We start from the raw sequence: 21372 nt of genomic DNA on the forward strand, positions 1-21372 counted from the left end.
ATTTCATCATTATTTCCTCGAAGCTCGGCTTCTTCTCCTCTTGCTTGGACTGCCAGTTCTGATTATAAGTGTTGTTGTAGGAGTTGTACGGCTGCCGTCCTTGATTTCCCATAAAATTTACAGCATCAACTTCAAACAACTGCTGATCTTCTTTCAGATTCCCTTGTGCTGGCGCTGTTTTCATGAGTGCCACTTGATGTGTTAGAGAGTCGATCTTAGCGTTCAGGGCCATCAAAGCATCGACCTCCAGAATTCCAGCCTTCTTTTCCTTCTTTACATCCGGCCATCCAATGTTACTCTCTGCCATATTGCCTATGATCTCCCACGCATCAGCTGGCGTTTTCCTGAATAGACATCCATTGGCAGCAGCATCCAGCATAGATCGAACCGACTGATCGGCTCCGTTGTAGAACGTCTGGGTCTGCTGGCTTTGAGTAAGATTATGTTGAGGACATGTCCTCAACATCTTTTTGAACCTAGTCCACGCCGCATGTAGAGATTCTCCCTCCTTTTGCTTGAAAGATATAATATCAGAGAATAACTTAGCCATCTTCGTAGGAGGGAAATATTTCTTTAAGAATTCTTGGACAAGTCCCGTCCAAGTAGTAATAGAACCAGTCGGCAGGTCATCGAGCCACTCCAAGGCTTCGCACTGTAATGAGAAGGGGAATAACCGCAGTCTCACTGCATCAGAGGTTACCCCATTGACTTTGAAGGTGTCGCAGATCGACAGGAATCGCTCCAGATGAGCGTAAGGATATTCAGTAGAAGTGCCTCCAAACCGTGCTTGAAGTTGGATCATCTGAATAGTGGAGGGTTTAAGCTCAAAGCTGTTCGCCTCAACAGCGGGGCGAACGATGCTGGATCCATAACCTTCAACCGGAGGCCTAATAAGATCCCAAACAGTGCGGTTGTCAACTTCGTCAGCCATCTCTTCCTCAGACTCAGAATCAAGCTCCAAATTAAGATATTTCCTAGCTCTCCGAATCCTGCTAAGTGTGCGTTCTATCTCCAAATCGAGTGGTAGAAGATTTTTGAATAGTCTAGATCGACGCATGCACTAGAAGATGAGTACCTGACAACACAAATAAAAAAAAAATTCAGAAAGCAAATAAATAAAAAAAAAAATAGTCTAATCTCAAGAGAAATAAAACTTTTGATATCAAACAGTCCCCGGCAACGGCGCCAAAAACTTGACCGCGTTAATCGGTGTGAATAAATTCAACTGGCAAGCGTATCAGGTCAAGTAATAATATAGTGGACAAAGGTCCAAGTGTCGAACCCACAGGGACTGTATAAAAATGATTACCAAAATATATTTATTTCTACTTAATCTAGACTAATTAAAAAGGATGATTTCATATTTTATAAAAATTAATAAAATTGCAATAAAGATCAAATTAATTAAAACGCAGCTGGAAACTTTGGATTAACTTAAATTTGGAAAAGTTCGATCAAGGACTCACGTAGGTACCAGACAATTCATGTAACAAGCAGTAAATCTAAGATATCAGACTTAATCGTAATTCACGGGAATTTTCCTAATTTGTTCGAAGGACTATTTCTAGAACAATCAACCTATTTAAATATTGATGAACTAATCTTTCGTAATTCTAATCAAATTTGAATGCATAAATTGCTGTGAAAATTCAGTAAAAACCTAAACTGCATAATGAAACCGAATTCTATTTTTAGTCAGTTTTACACTATGTTGATTATCGAAGTGATCAAAATCGAGACCTCCTCTGTCGACTTGGAATCGATTAACAAGCAAACAAATAACTGGCCAAGAAATTTGTAAGACAAATATAAATTCGATAATTAATAAATTCAAATCAAGTCTAAAAATCCCAAATAAACAAACGAGTTTTATACATAAATTGTCTGGCCCAATCACCTGGCCTTGATCGAAAAAGAAAAACTACTCACAATTCATAATTCAAAACCAAGTTTTAATCATGAATTGATAAAAGAAAAATAAAAGAAAAGAGAAAAGAATTCTTCTCCCAAGCGTGTAGCCGTCTCTGCCTCCGTCTCCAACTCAGAAAAATTGTGGAACCCTTGTAAAATAATAAAAACTCCTATTTATAGTGTTTGGAAAGCCTTAAAAATTAATTTCCTAGTTGAAATATAATTTTCGGAATTTTCTGGCCCGTCAACACGCGCACGTGCGCCTTGGAGTCCTCGCGCGCGCGCTTCATTAAAATACAGAGACTCAGGTTTCCTCTCTCGCGCGCGCGAGATAAAAGCTCTCTCGCGCGTTCTTCTCAAAATTCTCTGGAAATTCCTCTTGCGCGCGCGCGAGATAATTCCCTCGCGCGCGCGCGCTCTATTCTTGCTGAACATGCCCGATAGCTTCCTCCTCAGCGCGATTGCTCACCTTCTTAGCGCGTTAGCGCCCCTTGAGGCGCTAAACTCCCACCAACAGCGCAACTTTTTCCTGCTCCGAGCGACGATTTTGAAAAATTCATATCTTAAGATCTAGCCGTCAGATTGACCTGAAACTTGTACTGCAGCTTCAAAACATCTTGAACTTTAATCTGACCGGTGAAGATCGGATTTGGATCTCTCAAAAATTAAATATGATTTTTATGTCAAGGCTGCTCTGTTATTCGCTCTTCAAAAATCCAATTTCCTACAAAATTAACCGGGGAAGTGAAATACATACACATGAACTAAAACACATAAAAAACACATAAAAATAATATGAACTCACACAAAATATAAATACAACTAACACAAACTAACGCATACAAAATGAACTTATCATGTATTGATTACAGACAGCTGAATCGTGTCACCATCAAGAATAAGTATCCTTTGCCACGAATTGATGATCTGTTTGATCAATTACAGGGCACTTCTGTTTATTCAAAGATAGATCTTAGATCAAGATACCATCAGATGCGGGTACGAGACTCAGATATTGCTACGACTGCTTTTAGAACCAGATATGGACATTATGAATTTCTGGTAATGCCATTTGGTTTGACGAATGCACCGGCTTTAAGAATCTGATGAATCAGGTATTTCGAGAATATCTGGATAGATTTGTCATCATCTTCATTGATGATATTCTTGTCTATTCTCACGACAAGGATGGACATGCACATCATCTGAGGATTGTATTGCAGACGTTACGGGAAAAGCAGCTTTATGCGAAACTCAGCAAGTGTGAGTTTTGGCTTGATCGGGTAGTATTTCTCGGTCATGTGATTTCTAGTGAAGGAATATCTGTAGATCCAAGAAGGATCGGGGCAGTGCTGAACTGGTCTCGCCCGACGACGGTTGCTGAGATTCGAAGCTTCTTGGGTCTAGCTGGTTATTACCGTCGGTTCATCGAGAATTTTGCACAGTTGGCCAGGCCTTTGACACAGCTTACGGAAAGATGTTGCCTTCATATGGTCCTCGGAGTATGAGGAGTCATTTCACGAGCTGCGTAGACGTCTTACTACTGCACCTGTGCTAGCTTTACCTTCTGGATCAGGAGGTTATATTGTTTACACTGATGCCTCTGGTCAGGGGTTAGGATGTGTTTTGACACAGCGTGGACATGTTATTGCCTATGCTTCTAGGCAACTGAAGACGCATGAGGTGAATTATCCAGTGCATGATCTCGAGTTAGCCGCCATTATATTTGTGCTCAAGATTTGGAGACACTATCTATATGGCGAGAAGTTTGAGATATTCACGGATCACAAGAGTCTGAAATATTTATTCACTCAGGCGGAGTTGAATATGCGACAGAGACGCTGGATGGACTTACTGAAAGATTATGACTGCGAGATTAAGTATCATCCAGGTTCTGCCAATCTTACTGCTGATGCCTTGAGTCGGCAGGTAAAAATTTCTGCACTTCAGACTAGTGATTTATCTTATATGAGTCAGGAGTGTTGTTCTCTCAGTTTCACACTCAAGCACAGGAAAGGGGCTAATAAAATTCGTTTGAATACGATTTTATCTGAGCCAACATTATACACTAGGATCAGGGAAGCTCAGATATCTGATGTTAAGACTCAGCGTTTGACACGTCTAACCAATGGAGTTAATACATCTGGATTTCATTACCAATCAGATATCACTCGATTTTCATTCATTCAAATCATATCAATTGATTATATCATCTATTCCAATTTATAGGCCAAGAACCCTTAATTGTTATTTACTGCCTCTCCCGAGCGCCGATTAAATGTTATAATTCTAATGCGAATATCGATATCCCTATTAGAAATCAAATAACAAAACAATTTAATCAAGTTCTATGGTTCTCTTTGAATGACCTCAAAGGAACTTGTAGGCCTCTCGACATCTACAAAAATCCTAGGTTGTGTTTTTCTATGATCCTATTCAAAATCTCATCTTCCGAGTGTCAGATTTTAAATAAATTTAACATTCAATAAATTTAACATTCAATTATGGTTGCGGAAACTCTTTCCACATCTCAAGCTTGGGTCGACCCAAGCATGAGTAAGCTTGGGTCGACCCAAGCGTGGAAAATCTTGGGTCGACCCAAGAGCTAACCCAAGGGAATGTTTGGGTTGACCCAAGTTTGGGTCTACCCAAGAGTTTTTATATTTGGTCGACCGAGAGCTTTTTCATCCAAACATGAGAAATGTTGGATAGATCTATGTTTGGGTCTATCCAATATTTTTTGTGTTTGAATCGATCGAGAACAAAAGCTGGGTTAAAAAAAAGTAAGATTTTTAACTTTAAAATTTAATAAATTTTTTTTAATAACTTAATCGAGGGTATATACGTAAATTAAAGATTGAATACTTTTTTTAAATATGTTAGATTTCAATCCCTTTTTCCTAAATTTCCCATTCCTCCGGTATCCTCCCCATGGTTCGCAGTAACGGTCGCGGAGATAGTCACGGACACCAGCGTTCCAGTTACAATATCATTTTACGGAACGGATTAAAAAAAATAAAAAAATAAATATATAGAAAAAATATAGATTATATTAATAAAAATGATGATAATAAAAGTATAAAATACATTCCCTAAAAAAGTATAAAATACAAGGATTATTAAAAATTAATAAATCAACATATAATATCTTCCAAAATCCATAATATATGAAACTTTATCATATATGTATATATATATTAGTTTTAAATAAACCTATACATACAAATAAATCAATGATTTTAAATATTTTTTTAAGATGATTTTAAATAAAATTTAGTTGGGTAAAACTTGTGAAAGTAATTTACTGTAATACTATAACCGAAAACTAAAAAAATTGAAATAAAATATAATTATTTTTATGTTTTATTATATAAAATATAATATTATATATACATTAAAAATAAAAAAAATTATTTTCATATTTTATGTTTATATACATGAAATAAGCAAATTATTTTCTAATTAATAACTCATATTTTATATATTATAATATGACATAAAATATAAAATAAAATAACCAAAAAAAAAAAAAAGTTCACAGGCCCAGCCCATTTCTCCCTCTCACCTCACCGTCTCTCCCGTTTCCTCCACACAGACACACACACATACGGACACAGAGCCAGGCAAAAAACCAGAAACCAGGCAGACGTTCTTCTCCGATTTCTTCATAAAAACGGATCCGTTCCACCGTTCCGATACCATTTCACGGTTAAATCCCCGTTTTTTCCCTTTAAAACGCCGACCCAAGATAACTATCTTCAAGCTCCGGAACAACGTAAAGGTGGAGAGCGATCCGGTTCCGTCCGGCCGTTTCGATACCGTATGATCCTCCCTCCCTTAATCTGAAGGGACCGATCGCCCTGTGAAGAATATGTTCTTTCTACAATCACTTTCACCTACATGGCTGCCTATGACTGTAATTCACAGGTTCTTGTACTTAATTTTCAGCGTACCAGCATACCCTAGGGTTCTTAACTTGATTAGTTGTGTAGGATTTAAAAGGAGTCTTTGTGGCTCCTTCGACATGTTTTCGATTTTCACATAGGTCGACCTAATTTTTTTTTTTTTAATATTTATAATAACAAAGCTTTCTTTGTGTATCCTATATATCTCAGTCCCATATCTTTTTGTAGTTTGTGTTTGGGGAATAAAAGGTCTTGACCCAGTTTCCATTCCCAGGACTTTCACTGCCGCGTTATTCTGTATTTCTATTTCCGTGTTATTGATGCTATTTAGCCTTTGCTAGATATCGACCACTTGAATCGACAATGAAGGCGCTTCTAGCTATAAAAGGCTGGTTTACAAGTTATTTAGTGGAGCGAAGAGTTGCAGTTCCTGAAATTAAGGACAATGAAGTATTGATCAAGGTTTGGGCTGTTGGTGTCAATAGAGATGATATGGTTGATGTGGCTACAGGTGCCAACTGTTTCTGTCCAAATGCTCGGGAATAATTGAAGCTGTTGGAGGAAATGTCAATTGTTGGAAAGTTGGAGAAAGGGTAATCACCATCTCCCCTAGGATATGTGTTATAGAATGATAGATCTAGTTTTTCCCCTGCCTTTTTTCTTCTTTCCCCCTCTTATGCTGACTGATGGAGGAAACATTAATTTTTTAAACCAAGCATGAAAATTTTGCAATGCATAGTATAAAATTGTGAATTTCAGGTTTGTGCCATTCTAGAGAGAGGAGGGTACGCAGAGCAAGTTGCCGTACCCGCGGACTTTCTTCTTCCATTACCTGATGATATTGATTTAGATGATGCTGGCAGGCTTACCTTATGCTTCGTGCTGCATATGGTTAGCTTTATTTAAAATGCAGTCACCCAAGACACTTAAAGATAAAACAATACTGGTGAGAACCACGATTTAAGAGCACTTCTATTTTAAAAAAAGTGAGAAAGTGGTTTGAATCCATATTTTTGTTTTGCCACTTGTTCATACCTAAGTGTGATGAGAATCAACTCATGTTTGTAAAATTTTTGGTTTTTAATCATTGCTGAAATGCTCTACAAGTTTTCGCAATTTGTACTTGTTTGTGATATCGGAGTTTTTTTAAGTATATTTTCTCGTCTTTTGTTTGTAAATTATCAAAGTCATAAACTAATTCAGAGTTGTTCTATAAAATTTAGATTTGTGAATGCTCTGACGGGATCGGCCCACTGGCAATACAGTATGCAAAGTACATGGGCTTAAAAGTTATTGCCTCCATAGGTGACATTGTGTTTTTAGGCCTATTCTCGTTTGTGACAATTTAGGGTTAATACATTAACTAGTCCCTATAGTTTGGGTCCATTCCTGGTTCAGGCCCTCAATATATCAATTTCCTGGTTTAGTCCTTGAAGTTTTGAAAGTTAACTGTTCAAACACGTGAATCTCACATGTTGTATTCTTGACTAGAATTTGAGTCAGAATAAAGCACATGAAATTCACATGTTTGAATGGATAATTGTTGACGGTCAAATTAACATTGACGACTATTTTGGACCCACCATAAAGATTTTAGGGAATGAATCGGCAAAAGAATATATTGGCGAACTGGACCCAAACTATGTGGACCATTTGGTGTGTTGTCCCAACAATTTATGATATCTGTATTATTGTCGCATATGCTCATTCTTATTGATGGTTTTTTTAGGAAATAGCGACAACTTAATGATTGATGACTATTATGGTGCTGACTTTTGTGTTGATCACTCGTCGAGAAACTTTGTATTCGAGGTTCTGCAGAAATGTCGTCGAGGTAATGTTGCACCTATGTTTTTAATCTTTTACATTTGATGCTTGGCATGAAATGTTTTTACCTTTTTCTCCCCGAGCAGAGTTTTTTGAGCACCATGATGTGGTAGGCCATAGCTGCTGCGTTGATTGTTTAAACAAATCATTAGATCTCATGTTTTTTTTGAATGAAATACAAAATGTTCCATGTCACCTTAATCGTTAGAGATTCATAACTTAATTAAGTCATGTGTTGGAGATACAAATGGAGTTTAATCAACCAAATGCTTCTATACAAGCGGTAATCGTGCCGACACTCTGTTATTTGAGTAGCTTGTTAATTTGTGCTTCATAATAGTATTTGTACACTTCCATATTGAAATTGATTCGCCCGCCCAACGTGTTGTCATGAGCAAGTTCTTTGTTTTTCTTTTTCACCAGGTTGTTAATATTCTTTTCAGGTGTTGATTTTGTTCTTGATTGCGGAGCTTCCAATCTTGAGACACACATTAACTGCTGCAATTACGGGTATAAGGTTGCAATTGTGGATTTGGGTGGAGAGGGTGGAGAGAAGAAGAGTATTAGCATAAATTTCTTTACGCTGGGAATTATGCAAGGTGAAATTAAAGGTAAAAATGATTAAACTTCTTTATACTAGTGTGTTTTGTTGGCCTAGACGTCATCCCCAATATTTTTTTAATGTACGCTTATTGTTATTGATATCAATTTTTGGCAGTTATCAATCTACGATCTAAAGATTTTCAGTACAAAGCTTCCGTGATTGCCGGACTTAAATCTGATTTGTGGCCTGCTGTTCTTCAGAAAAAAGTTGTTCCTAAAACCGATTTCTGTTTTCCAGTGAGTGAAGTTCGACAAGCTTTGGATCGTATAAAGAAAAATGATTGTGTTGGGAAGATTACCGTGCGTATGGATTTCGAGAAGTCCGGGGGCCATCATAAAATGCAATAAATATATTCACACCTTAGATCAGATCATGCAAGTAACTTATTTATGTGTATCAATATGCTAGTGAATCGATACTCTTCGTCTTCTTGTAAATACTCTTGCTTGTAAATTAGGTACTACTTAATTATTGGGTTCTAATTAGTTGCAGGTGCTTTTATCGATGAAGTGAACTGCATTGTTTTTTAAATTTTAACTAGTATTCCGGAGCACATGTACGCCGCCGGGCTGTTACAACTTACAAGTGTTATTTCAAGTATTCTATAGCATGTATTCTATAGCATGTGCATGCGATGGAATTACAAATAGTTATAATTCTATAGCATGTGCATGAGGTGTTCGCATCTTCCGGAAGTTTTAGACACAGGATTTCATCTGTCTTAGCCAAATAAGTATGTTTAAGCAGGCCGCCACCTTTAATGCAAACAAGAAATATTCTGTAATTGTGTTGCATGAAAGTGGACGTAAGGTATTGCCAATACAGTCGCATTGTGAGTGCCAGATAAAATTCTCAATATCTATATGATTTGAAAATCTTGAAGTTCAATCTGTAATGCATTCTAGCCTCCAGTCAAGGATAAAGCTGAAAGGCGAACTACTTACAAGTTACAACATCAACCACAATCTTGTCAACATTTGGATTTGTATATTAGAGTGGATGATTACTACTCAGATTCTTAGACTATAATGAAGTGATCTTCCACATAAACGGGCCAACCTTAGGTAATTAAGCATAGAACTAAATTATCCAAGAAAAAACCATCTCGAGACCGTTGAATGAGTAGAACGTTAATATATATCTTAATAAACTAACCTTATCACTGAAACCAAACATCACCGATGAACCAACATCAATAGCAAGGGCGGAGCCACGTTTTGAACCACCTGGGCTGTAGCCCGGGTGACCAAATAATTTTTTTTAAAAAATTAGGTATTAAAATTGGGCTAATTTGATTTCAGCCCTGATGACCCAATAAAAAAATTAAAAAGCCCATGCTTTTGTGTCCAACTGGTTTTTTTGTTTTTGGGATAAAAGTGGGCTGGTCTTACCTTTTCCTTCCTCTAGTCAAACAACGTTATAATAAAAATCAGAAGGGGTCACGTTTTCGATAATCAGGGCCCTGCAAGTATTGAGTGTTCATCTGGATTCCGGATGAAGATGGTATCAGCAGGGCCCCCTTCGTCAAAATTTTATAGTAGATTGAACGATGTTGATGATCAATATCATATAACCCTAACCCTAGATTTACTAATTCTGTTGCTACTTGCTACAAGGATGGGTTTTTTAGGAGTGGTGAACCAGGGAAAAGCGTTGCTCGGATTTCGAACGAAGAAACAGATGATGCTGCTGGTGTGGAAAGATTGTGGAGGCGTTTGCTAGAACAATTTCCGAGAGTCGCGCTAAAAAGGCGAGGAATTTGTCCTCCCCGAAGCACGAAAGTTGAGTAGGAGCTAGATCATGAGTAGTTTTGAAGATATCGATATCTTTTGCGGTCAACATTTGAGTAGTGCTAAAAATGAACTTGGAGGAGTTAAGACTTTGAGTTGCTTGTAGGGATTGCTATTATTTTGTGAAAATTGGTCGAGCGAATGTATTTGTTTCTCATCAAAAAATCTAGCCCGGGTAGATTTCAAATTCTGGCTCCGCCATTGAATTCAAAAGTGAATCCATTCCTCTGGTAAAACCCAGAGCTTCCCCCAGGAATCACGTACTTCTCCAGAACCAAGACTTTGGCACCTTTCACAGCCAGCTGGGTAGCTGCCACCAACCCACCAATTCCAGAACCTATAGCAATGGCATCATAGAAAGAAACATTTGCATCACCAGCAACACTACCCACACCTTCCACTGTTTTATCTACGTTTACTACTGATTTTAACAGAAAAAGATCGAATATTTCTCTCTGTTTATCAATCCCACCCCCAAATTTCAACTCAAGAAGCTGGTGGCCATAACATTTCTGGGTCTTCGACGAGTTAAAACGGAATACATTCTGGCTTAGGTTTCTTGGTTTTTGGTTGCCAAAACGGAAAGGATTGCTCTTGCTGCTTGTGCTATTAACTCAACACAATCTACCACAATAGTTAGCTTAATTGTAGTTATTAATCTGTTAATGAATTAGTTAGTTTACCTAATGACTCATTGTAATTTTCTTCCTCGCTCGCTGTTCTTCCACCCCCGACACCGCTGCCGCGGCTATTTCTCAGGTACATCGGAACGCCCTTTTCCTCTGTCTACGAATACTGACGTATATTTTTATTTGTTGAGCGACGGTATGTGAGGTCTGGGTCTGTGTGCCCGCATGTGGGATCGAATCGTTAGATCTCTTTAGCGAGATATTCTGCCCCTTTTCTTTAAAAAATGGAATCTTGTGTTATGGCTTTTGCTCTATGAACCGATGATAAGACGGGCTTGTTTTGAATGTGAATATCTTAAGGTTTGTACATGTGATATTCTTTTTCCCTCGGTGGGTGGATTGTGTTGTTTTGATTTGCTAAAAGTTCAAACATTGGCTTTGCTAATATCTTGTTTACAAGAAAGGTGTGGTTCGTTTTCTTTTCATTTATGATAAACAATTTGCTCTCTCTTGGTTGATAAATTTGTTGGATTTCAATTTTTTACGGATTTTGATCGAAGTAAATTGGAATTTGCTTTTGAATCTTAGTACTATTCCATTTATTCTACTGGATGTTGTGTATCGGAGGGAAATTTTTTATTTGGTGGTAAGAGTTGTACGTTTTACTTGATCTGAAATTGATCTTCCTAGACCATAGTCTCAGTATTTTGCCCAAATAGTTTGACATTTTTGAAATATAGCTTGATGTCTTTGCAAACTTATATCACATCAGTTAAGAGCATGCAAAATAGATGTACGTGACACAGTGGTGTATATCTTGCATCAGTTATCTGAGTGTTATATGTGATGGATCAGGGCGGTTAGATCAAGTGATGTGTTCTGATTGTGAATTACAATGCAGTTTTTCTGATCACCATATTAGCATTTTGCTCTGTTGAATCTTCTACAATAGTGCGGATTCTCTTATTCTTTAAGACTAAATGTTTTGCGATCTTCATTTTTCTATTTGCTTCATTAGTTATTAGTTATAGTTATATTGTTGAATCATGTGATTTGTCTGTGACCACCCTGTTATTTTTGGAGTCTGTATATTTTCACAAATTGTTTGAATGGAGAAGAGATTGTAAAAGTTAAGTCCTATTTCCTAAATTTAGCATAAACTTATCAAGTCCGTTCCTGTGTCTCAGTTCAGTGTCGTAAAATGTATAGAATGTGTAATTTGTATGCCTTTTAACTATATTATTGTTAAGAAGGAGGAAATGTTGTTTAAAATGAGTGGTGATGAAATTATTATTTATTTACTTTATCCCCTCATAGTTGCCTATTTATTTACAGATTGAACCTAACCTTAGGACAAGCATGGACAGGCTTTCTGGTGCTGCACGTCTCATGATTGTCTCGGATCTCGACCATACAATGGTAAGTTTTTGCTTTTGCTTCCAGTTTTATGCGGATTGAACTAACGAGAGACTGTAAACTTCAGGTTGACCATCATGATCCTGAGAATCTCTCTCTTCTTAGATTCAATGCCTTGTGGGAATCCAAGTATCGCCAAAATTCCTTGTTGGTATTTTCAACTGGGAGGTCACCCACACTATACAAGGAGCTAAGGAAAGAGAAGCCGATGCTAACTCCTGATATCACAATATTATCTGTTGGAATGCCTTGTGGGAATCCAAGTATCGCCAAAATTCCTTGTTGGTATTTTCAACTGGGAGGTCACCCACACTATACAAGGAGCTAAGGAAAGAGAAGCCGATGCTAACTCCTGATATCACAATATTATCTGTTGGAACAGAAATAACATATGGAAACTCTATGGTACCAGATGAAGGCTGGGTTGATTTCTTAAATCATAAATGGGACAGAAACATAGTATCTGAAGAAACTAAAAAATTTTCTGAACTTAAACTTCAGGTATTGACATAGATACATCGTACATATTTATATAATTATATATATGTATGAATCGAATATACCATATTGTTTGTAATTGCATGGATTCTATACGGTCTATCTGAAATATTTTGTGTCCGTGCAGTCAGAAACAGAACAACGGCTACACAAAGTAAGCTTTTATGTTCAGAAGGACAAGGCTCAGGAGATTATGAATGCTCTTTCAACGCGCTTGAAAGAACACGGGGTATGATAATTATTTCCCATTTATGTGTTGCCATACCACTGGAGATGAAATAGAAGTGATGTATAGTCAGCATTCTTTGTTTTGGCTTAGTCCCTTACCTCTCGGCTCTTTGATTTCCAGTTGGATGTCAAAATAATTTACAGCGGGGGAATAGACCTCGACATACTGCCACAAGGTGCTGGCAAAGGGCAGGCACTTGCTTATTTGCTTCAAAAATTCAAGGCTGAGGGAAAAAATGCCTGACAATACACTTGCTTGTGGCGACTCTGGAAATGATGCTGAACTCTTTAGCATTCCAGACGTACATGGTGTCATGGTCAGTGTTACACAAAATATTTGCTACAATTTACTTTCCCATGATGGAATCTCTAGATGATGGCAATTAGTTTCTGAAAGCTATTTTTTTTAAAAAAAACTTTTACAGGTCAGTAATGCACAGGATGAATTATTGCAGTGGCATGTTGACAATGCAAAGGGTAATCCTAAAATTATACATGCAACGGAGAGATGTGCAGCTGGTATTATACAAGCTATTGGTCATTTTAACCTTGGTCCAAGTACATCTCCTAGAGATGTTACAGATCTGTCCGACTCTAAGATGGAGAACTTTGATCCTGCTTATGAAGTTGTGAAATTTTACATGTTTTATGAGAGATGGAGACGTGCTGAAGTTCAAAGTTCGGAGCTGTATTTGGCAAATCTGAAAGCAGTTTGTGTATGTTGTTTCTATGTAACTCTTATCTTTATGCACACATTGCTTGCATGCTTTGGGTTGCTGTTAATCTGTTCTCAGTGTGTGTGAAAATCAAAATTTGCTAGATTCTCTGCTGCATGAAGTCTTGGAGCATGATAATTATATTTGTTTGTGTAGGTTCTTTTGTTATGCACACTGGTGATGAGCTTTTTATTCATTATCATTTAAATGTTGACAACTGCTATACGTTTGAGACCTGAACTGAGTTTGGTTCTTATTCTTGGCCAGAATAAGCTCGGGATAGATATGCATATAAAAGATATTTGTTATCTTTGTTAAGTGAACCTGATGTTGTTGGTTTGTTATATCAAGCCGGAACCACCTGTTAAAGTGGACAAGTCACAGCACATTTTCATTTTATCCTATAACCCAAGACATGCCAATTTGTCCATAGATGGTTTGTTTTACAAGTTTCAGTTTGAAAAATTATGATGTCAAGTGTTTGGCCCAAATGTACATTATCAACTGGAAGGATGCACTCTCTGTACCCAGATCTATGGTTTTTTATTTTCCTCGGTTATTTGAATTTGAACTTAAACTCTGCAGCAGCCAGCTCGAACAAAATTGAGAAAAACTCCATTAATGTGTTTATAATCTGCTTCACCTCCTAAATATGATGGTTTCGTTGTTTTTTTTCCCGCTTTGACGGTTTGTATTGCTGTCCTACTAACAAAAACGGTGTTGGAGCTTACTTCTGTAAATTTCCTGGTAAGTATAGCTATTGAGCTTCACTATCTGCTTTCTTTTGCAGTCACCATCGGGGATTTTTATTCATCCATCTGGCATCGAGCAATCTCTTCATGACTCTGTAAAATCACTTAAAACATGTTTCGGTGACAAACAAGGGACAAAGTTCTGGGTTTGGGTGGATCAGGTTTTAGCCTTACAGATTGGTTCAGACTCATGGCTGGTGAAATTCAAGAAATGGGAGCAACATGGGAGCAACTTGGTAAGTCCCGATTTCTCTACTTGCTGGCATTTTACTTGAGCATCCTTCGAAGAAGTTTAGTAGTAGAAACAGATGGCATCTCTGACTCATCTCATGCCTTTCTTGATTTGACTGAGTGTATGAGCTGGTTGCATTGTGCAGGCGACGAGGGAAAATGCTGTCTCACCACTGTTTTGTTAAGCTCTAAGGTACAAGATTCTGAATCAATTTTTGTGCTGAATCGGATCCATTTTCTTTGCGCTAATTGTTTTACGTGTGCGATTGTTTTACGCACAGGATACTAGTGTTCCACGAGGGCTTACTTGGATGCATGTCCACCAGACATGGTTTGATGGGGAAGGGCAAAAGGCTCATCCAGACTGACTATTCTAGGCTGCATTTTAGGATTAGTGCTATTTTATCCAAGTATTAATAATTCACAGATGCCATTCAACCTCAGAAACATGATGGCTTCTATTTTTACGTGTACTGTTAATATTCATATATGCCAGTCAATTTCTCTTCACATTCATGTGAGAGGACTTAGAAAAAATGCCAATAAATTATATAACGATTTCAGTTTACTAAATTTCGGTATCAAATTTGATTTAATTATGTAATTAGTAACGTATGTGATATTGTTTACGTATCGAACCAGTCCAGGTCATGAAGGACTATCGGTCACGCAAGGTTTTCTGACGATATACTTTGGATTAAGGTCTAACATGCGTCCGTATAACGAATTAAACTTAAATATTTTTTTGACCATAATGTCGTCGGAAGATACCTGTTGAGTTTTACGAAGGTCTTCTCACACTCCAACCACGCAGTCGCAACACCTAACACAACTTTAATTCGTTTTCAGCGTAGGGTATATAAGACTATTCTTCTCACATCCTGCATTATTTTTGTTGGGGCATCTTTTGCTTTTGCAGTGGTCCTTTAGGAAAACACTTTGGTGGACTTTGATCAACTTTTCTTGTCTCGGAAAAATCTTTTCGATCCGTTCGGGTCCTTTAGGAAAACACTTTGGTGGACTTTGATCAACTTTTCTTGTCTTGGAAAAATCTTTTCGATCCGTTCAGGGTCTGAAACATTTTCCAAATTCAGACTCTTTTTGGTTTGGGCACTTCGGGCAGATAACCTTTGACCATCTTTTCATATAAGTCATGTTGCAAAATTTTCTGCGAGTTTTTTTATTCCCTTTATTCGTTGGTAGCTTGCTGTTCCACAAAAGGTTCTTCTTCTTTTCGAAGAGTTTTTCCGCAAATCCCGTAGTTTTTCCCGTCATTGTATTTAACGGTAAAGATCCATTGGTAGTTTGATAAATTTTTGATTATTTGAATCAGGTCTCCTAAGTTTGATGAAATATAAGGCCTCGTATGATCCTTTTCCTGTTGGTTCTGGAGCTGTATTGAAGAAATATAATTCTAGTGGTTCTGGCGGATAAATGATCGTTATTTGCCCGTATTTCTTAAAATGCTTCCTGAATCCATTTTGATAATTGTTAAATTACCACTGCACCTAACTGGTTTAGTTGACGACTGGTATTGGCTGACCTAAAAATCTCATGCATGTTTCAATCTCATTAGTTGAAATGCCCCGGCCTTATGTTTTGTTTTTCGCTATGAAGTTCAAAACTATATCCTGTTTAAAGTTAGTTCTACTGATATTTCCTGTCTTTGTTAAAATATCTCTCCCTCTTACACCCATGCCCTTCTCATGTTTTGTCCATTGACATTGCATCTGTTTGTCCATGATTTTTCTTTTTCTTTTGTAAATCCTTCGATTAAGATTATCATTGAGCGTTAATTGGCAGTTTTTTCTTTCATAGAAAGCATATGTCATTCATTGGGTACATCTAGATCGATACTCATCTGTTAAAGAGGCTTATGAAGATGGAATCAAAAGGTTTGAAGTATTAGTTTCGAAAATGCAAGACGTTGATCCGTGAGTTCCGTGTTCTATCCCTTCATCTTGAGGTGGTCAACAATATTTGTTTTCTATTTTTTTTTTTCACTTTAGCCCAAAGCTATCTCCAGGTCGTGTTGATTTTCGTACTCATGACATTGGATTATCTTTAAGCAAGAGAAACATGATGAGCGAGGAATACATGAAGGCTGCTTTACAAGCAAAGGAACATATTTTTGCTGGGGATATCTTCCAGATTGTCTTGAGTCAGCGGTTTGAAAGACGAACTTTTGCAGACCCATTTGAGGTGTACAGGGCTTTGAGAGTTGTGAATCCAAGCCCATACATGGCTTACTTGCAGGTTTTTCGTTTTACATGACTGGAAAGTACTAAATGTTTCTTTAAAATTTGTTTGATGAATGTGTAAAAAAAACATTATTCTTTTTCTTCTTTCAGGCCCGGGGTTGCATTTTAGTGGCTTCAAGTCCAGAAATATTGGCACGGGTAAAGAAGGTGAATCAGTTTCTTTCTCATTGTCCAATTTTCATCAATCTGAGATTCTCCTCAAACTGGGTATCTCATTGCATGCCTGGTATAGCAGAACCTTGTGTATTTTGTGGACACGCACCAAATAGATTTATCATAACTTCTTGATGGACAGAGAAAGATTATTAACCGCCCCCTGATCGGGACAGCTAGGAGAGGAAAAAGTATCCACGAGGATGAGATGCTAGAAATAAAGCTGCTAAAAGATGAAAAGCAATGTGCAGAACATAGAATGCTGGTAGATCTTGGCAGAAATGATGTTGGAAAGGTTTTTTCAAACTCATTATATCCTTTGGGCATTTTTTTTCATGATGCATACGTTGGGGACAAGGGATACAAAACCTACCACCTCTTTTTAAATAATACATGTCTTTCCATCAAACCAAGAGTCAATTGCCCTTAGTACATAATTTTATAATGTAACAAAGGTACCGATGTGACTAGTGGCGCCGATGCAGATCCCAGAGCTGGGTGGAGATGGGCCTGCTCACCATGGTGATTAAGATCAATAGGCTATTTAATTGTCAAATGCCAACTATTGAACACAAAAGGAAAGGGTTAAATTGTGATCTCGGAAAGCACAAACAGAATATCCATTGTCAATATTTATTCTTGCTTTGAAGATCAAGCTAATGCAAACCAGAACTGAGAATGTAAATGACACAAATTAGGATCGATTGGCTTTTACTATTAATCCTAAAACTGTCATTCTTGTAGTAGAACAAAGACACGTAATTGTATCAAACAAGAGTTTATTATATACCAGTTGTCTTTGCTTCTTTTGACTGCTCATAGTTGCCGAGCTTTTTTCTGCTTGACCAAATCAGTTGTGAACTTGTGCCCCAACACTTAGATTTAAGGGAATCTCACTTTTCTGACTGCTCTCTCAACTGTCTGACATTTCCGGTAACTCTGTAATTAGAATTATCCTGGCACGACAAAAAATATTTGGTTCGTACATGTGAGGACCTTGATGCTAATCATCTAATCATAAAATAATTCATTCAAGCGTCTACAAAAGCCAAGGCAAAAAGCAATTTTTTTTTTTTTTATTCCAGCCCATGGTCGGACCCTAATCCGGATCTGGCACTGACCCAGGCACGGGCCCCGTGTCACCTTCGGACATGGGTCCATGCCCATGCTGTTCTGCACAAAAAACCCAGCCGCAAGACAGAGCGCACACGGACTTTGGCACGGAGGTCTGTCCAGGGTACGTGCCCTGCTGCAGAAATTCACAAAACATGGTTTATAAAATCATCAACCATGCCAACTCAAACCACAATCAAAACAACTCATAAAAACATGCATAAATCCAGTACATGATAGTTTTGGAGTCGGATATACATTCAACTAATCGAAACATGTTTCGGTTCTAGATTTCAATCCATAATACATAATAAGTTTCGAAAGCAAAGTTCGATTTCTAAACATCAAGCCCTCACTTCTATCAACTCAACCCCTAGCCATGCTACCTCTGACTCGGTCCTGCCCCACCTGTTGCCATGCACACATACAAAAACAAGACAACAGTCGGATAACTCCGGTGAGAATGATATTTCCAGTAAAATCGACATAACATGCAATAGCAAGTAACATATCAAATCTTGATATAAAGACAACTATGCAATTCCAATGCAATAAAATGCAATGCATGTCTTTTAAATCCGGGATTATCAAGTATGGATAATCAAAAGGTAATCCGATTTTTCTCTTTTTCTGTTGGGATCCCGAGGACGAGATCACGTAAACAACTCACCGACTCTTCCGATCGAGGTGGTGCTACGTACCTCCATCCTCTAGACTTTGGTGTGACTATAATGAGTATGCTGACACTAGGTGAATCGCTACGTCCTAGGCCACTCGATTATAGCCCCCAAAACGTCTAAAATAAAAAGGGTCATCCTGCCCGCTGAAATCAAAGATTTAGGCTCAAGATGAATGCATATGTAATCTAAAGCATTCAAACATAATTTCAAATAATCAATCAAACATGCAAGTATGTGATTTTCTCTTAGGACACTCAAATCAATCCGGATTCGAGTTAATCGTCTCATTCAATTCGATGTCATCTTACACCTCTTCTTCGATTCGATGCATCTTCAATCTGAACAGGCTACAAGATAAAAAGTCTAAATCAAAAACCATACGACTCAAGTCAAAGAATAAGGTAACTTCGATACCAACTCTTTGACGATTCAATTCTGCTAACTCTGGGCTCAAATATCCTCAAACCAATCTGTACGGAGGCAATATAGGATTACTAACGACATTCAAACTCAAAGAAGCATGATTAAATCAATTCAAACCAATGCCAAAACTCAACAAACTCCCAAATTTCTAAAATCTCAAACCGGCGGCATAACGGCTAAAACTGAACAATCTGAAAACACAGACAGCAGTATATCAATTCAATAAACTCATATCAATCATCATTCATCCAATTCAACTCAATTCCAACACATCCCAATTTCCAAATTCTCGTAATAAGATTAAAAATTCATAACAAATCCTTTTTCCGATCCGACTTCAAATATACGATCTATCCTAGCTCAAGAACGCATATAACCAATAAAAATCATAATCTATCTTCAACCCAAAAATCGAAATATCACCGATCGAAGAAAACTTACGATACAACAAAGTTCTCGCAGCCGAGATCGCGAGTATACCTTCCGATTGAGTTTCTAACGGACGGATCGAACAAAATCAAAATTCCCAAAGCTTGAAGTCACGTTTTGGGCTTCAAAAATGGTGGGAGGCGTGTTGGAGGAGGAGGGTGAGTGAAGAAGAAGTCAAATCTTGCTATAAATATCTAACAAAATCCAATTTTGCATTTTAGTCCATGAAAATTCTGAAAATTGCAAAATAGTCTCTGATAAAAATCAAATCGGCCCACAACTTCTAAAATCTCTGATTATCTCAAATTAACTCAAATAAGATAATTTTGGGGCATTACAATTCTCCCCCTCTAAGAACTGATTTCGTCCTCGAAATCAAATACGCTTCCATCAAAAGATTAAGGGATAGAACCCAGGACTGCAAAAAGAATACACTTCTCAGACAAAACTCTGAAAATCGCTGCTTCTCGGACTCTGTCTCCCAAAGCTCTTCTTCAAATCCGTATCGGTTCCACTGTCTATCTCAAACTGAAACAGTTTGGTTTCGGGGCTGCTCTTAACTTCGGTCGAAACTCTGAATCGGTTGTCTCAAGCAATACGACATCTCATCAAATTCGGTCTCATCCACTAACGAACAACAAAAAAATTGTTCGGGAAAAACCGCAACTAGGATCTAGAATACTCCGCAACAAAAGACGGAAAAAATCACCACTGAATATCAAAAAAAGACAGAATAATACAAGTCCATAGGCAAGATTGCCTATCATCTCCAATATCTATTGAGAATCGATCGATCTCAGAGATGACTTCTCTTTCTTCTCATATCTGACAAAAGCCTCTGAAAGTAGAATTATTCAAAAAGGTCGATCTCCCAGATCAAAATCAGAGGTCTACGTCAGAAATTCAAATACTCCGTCCGTCTATCAAAAGTCTTCTTCATTCACGTCAGAAAATTCTTCTCCTTTTCAGTCAAAAATCGAACCACATCTGGTTCCAACTCAGGTGACTCAAGAAAACATCATTCCTAAACAAAGGAAATCTCTCTCTCTCTCTCATACAATACTTCCGAAAGATGCCATCAAGATCATCATTTGATAGGTGTATTGTAAACAACTTCACAAGAAGTGAAGAATTTCCTGTCAACTAGTGCTAAGTCGAGCACTACAACTCATGACATATCCTCTAAAGTCTGAATCCTCTGATCTGGCTGTCCGTCATTCTGAGGATAACAACGGAACTCAGATGAAATCAATCAAAAACCTCAAAATACTATACCCAAAAGCAAAGGGTGAATCAAAAATCTCTGTCAGACTTCGGCAATCATGCAATCTAACGACATCACGACAGAATATAGATCATCTGATCACCTCTAAAAATCATTTTGCCCGGAATCCCGTAACATATTCCATCACTCGATCAATTGCTACTCAGATGACATCTCATATCGGAATAAACATAGTAGCTTTGCGACGAAAATCGTCGAACGTGATCCCAATTCCATTCTGAACCAGAATAAACTGTACACCAGAATCGGATCGTTCTCTCTCTGACTGCTGAAAGTTCAAAACATATGGGATACAAACCTCGTGACATCATTATTCATCTGCTTTTACAAGAACTGATTCTTCAAATCGTTGAATATCTTTCGGCCATCTGAAAGAATTTTGAATAGAAAGCAATGTGCCGCTCACAAGGTACGCTGTCTCAAATCAGAAATATTTGGCACAAAATCTGCTTATTCGCAATAAAGCATCATCACTGACCTGAAACTCAGACGGTGTCCAGATCTAGATTTTCTTCTTCGAA

At 37.7% G+C, this 21372-nt stretch overlaps 2 protein-coding genes and 1 pseudogene across 3 annotated transcripts; all 3 read left to right on the plus strand.

The window, feature by feature from the left end:
- Positions 1–5467: 5467 nt before the first annotated feature.
- Positions 5468–8756, plus strand: LOC140882425 (uncharacterized). 2 transcript variants are annotated; one of them, XM_073288420.1, is made up of 7 exons: positions 5468–5838; positions 6158–6409; positions 6576–6762; positions 7040–7121; positions 7546–7650; positions 8087–8254; positions 8362–8756. In XM_073288420.1, the coding sequence occupies exons 3-7, from the start codon at positions 6667–6669 to the stop codon at positions 8592–8594; spliced, it is 684 nt and encodes a 227-aa protein (XP_073144521.1). In that variant the 5' UTR covers positions 5468–5838; positions 6158–6409; positions 6576–6666; the 3' UTR covers positions 8595–8756. The 2 variants fall into 2 exon arrangements, with proteins under 2 accessions (XP_073144521.1, XP_073144523.1); XM_073288422.1 differs by lacking the exon at positions 6576–6762.
- Positions 8757–9676: 920 nt separating this feature from the next.
- On the plus strand, positions 9677–15017 carry LOC140882308 (sucrose-phosphatase 2-like; annotated as a pseudogene).
- LOC140878133 (anthranilate synthase alpha subunit 2, chloroplastic-like) lies at positions 14935–17499 on the plus strand. Its single transcript, XM_073281744.1, has 8 exons — positions 14935–15024; positions 15711–15783; positions 15841–15902; positions 16326–16441; positions 16517–16763; positions 16859–16915; positions 17064–17216; positions 17407–17499. The coding sequence occupies exons 1-8, from the start codon at positions 14935–14937 to the stop codon at positions 17449–17451; spliced, it is 843 nt and encodes a 280-aa protein (XP_073137845.1). The 3' UTR covers positions 17452–17499.
- Positions 17500–21372: the final 3873 nt, after the last annotated feature.

Source organism: Henckelia pumila, chromosome 2 (genome assembly GCF_033568475.1).
Source record: "Henckelia pumila isolate YLH828 chromosome 2, ASM3356847v2, whole genome shotgun sequence".
Classification (NCBI taxonomy): Eukaryota; Viridiplantae; Streptophyta; class Magnoliopsida; order Lamiales; family Gesneriaceae; genus Henckelia; species Henckelia pumila.

Excerpts from the sequence above, each read along its gene's own strand:
- LOC140878133 (XM_073281744.1), top strand. The coding sequence starts at position 14,935 with ATGCCATTCAACCTCAGAAACATGATGGCTTCTATTTTTACGTGTACT. Across the intron at positions 16,442-16,516 it reads AAAATGCAAGACGTTGATCC|CCCAAAGCTATCTCCAGGTC; the intron begins GTGAGTTCCGTG and ends TTTTCACTTTAG. Across the intron at positions 16,916-17,063 it reads TATTGGCACGGGTAAAGAAG|AGAAAGATTATTAACCGCCC; the intron begins GTGAATCAGTTT and ends CTTGATGGACAG.
- LOC140882425 (XM_073288420.1), top strand. The coding sequence starts at position 6,667 with ATGATGCTGGCAGGCTTACCTTATGCTTCGTGCTGCATATGGTTAGCT. Across the intron at positions 7,122-7,545 it reads AAAAGTTATTGCCTCCATAG|GAAATAGCGACAACTTAATG; the intron begins GTGACATTGTGT and ends TGGTTTTTTTAG. Across the intron at positions 7,651-8,086 it reads TCTGCAGAAATGTCGTCGAG|GTGTTGATTTTGTTCTTGAT; the intron begins GTAATGTTGCAC and ends TATTCTTTTCAG.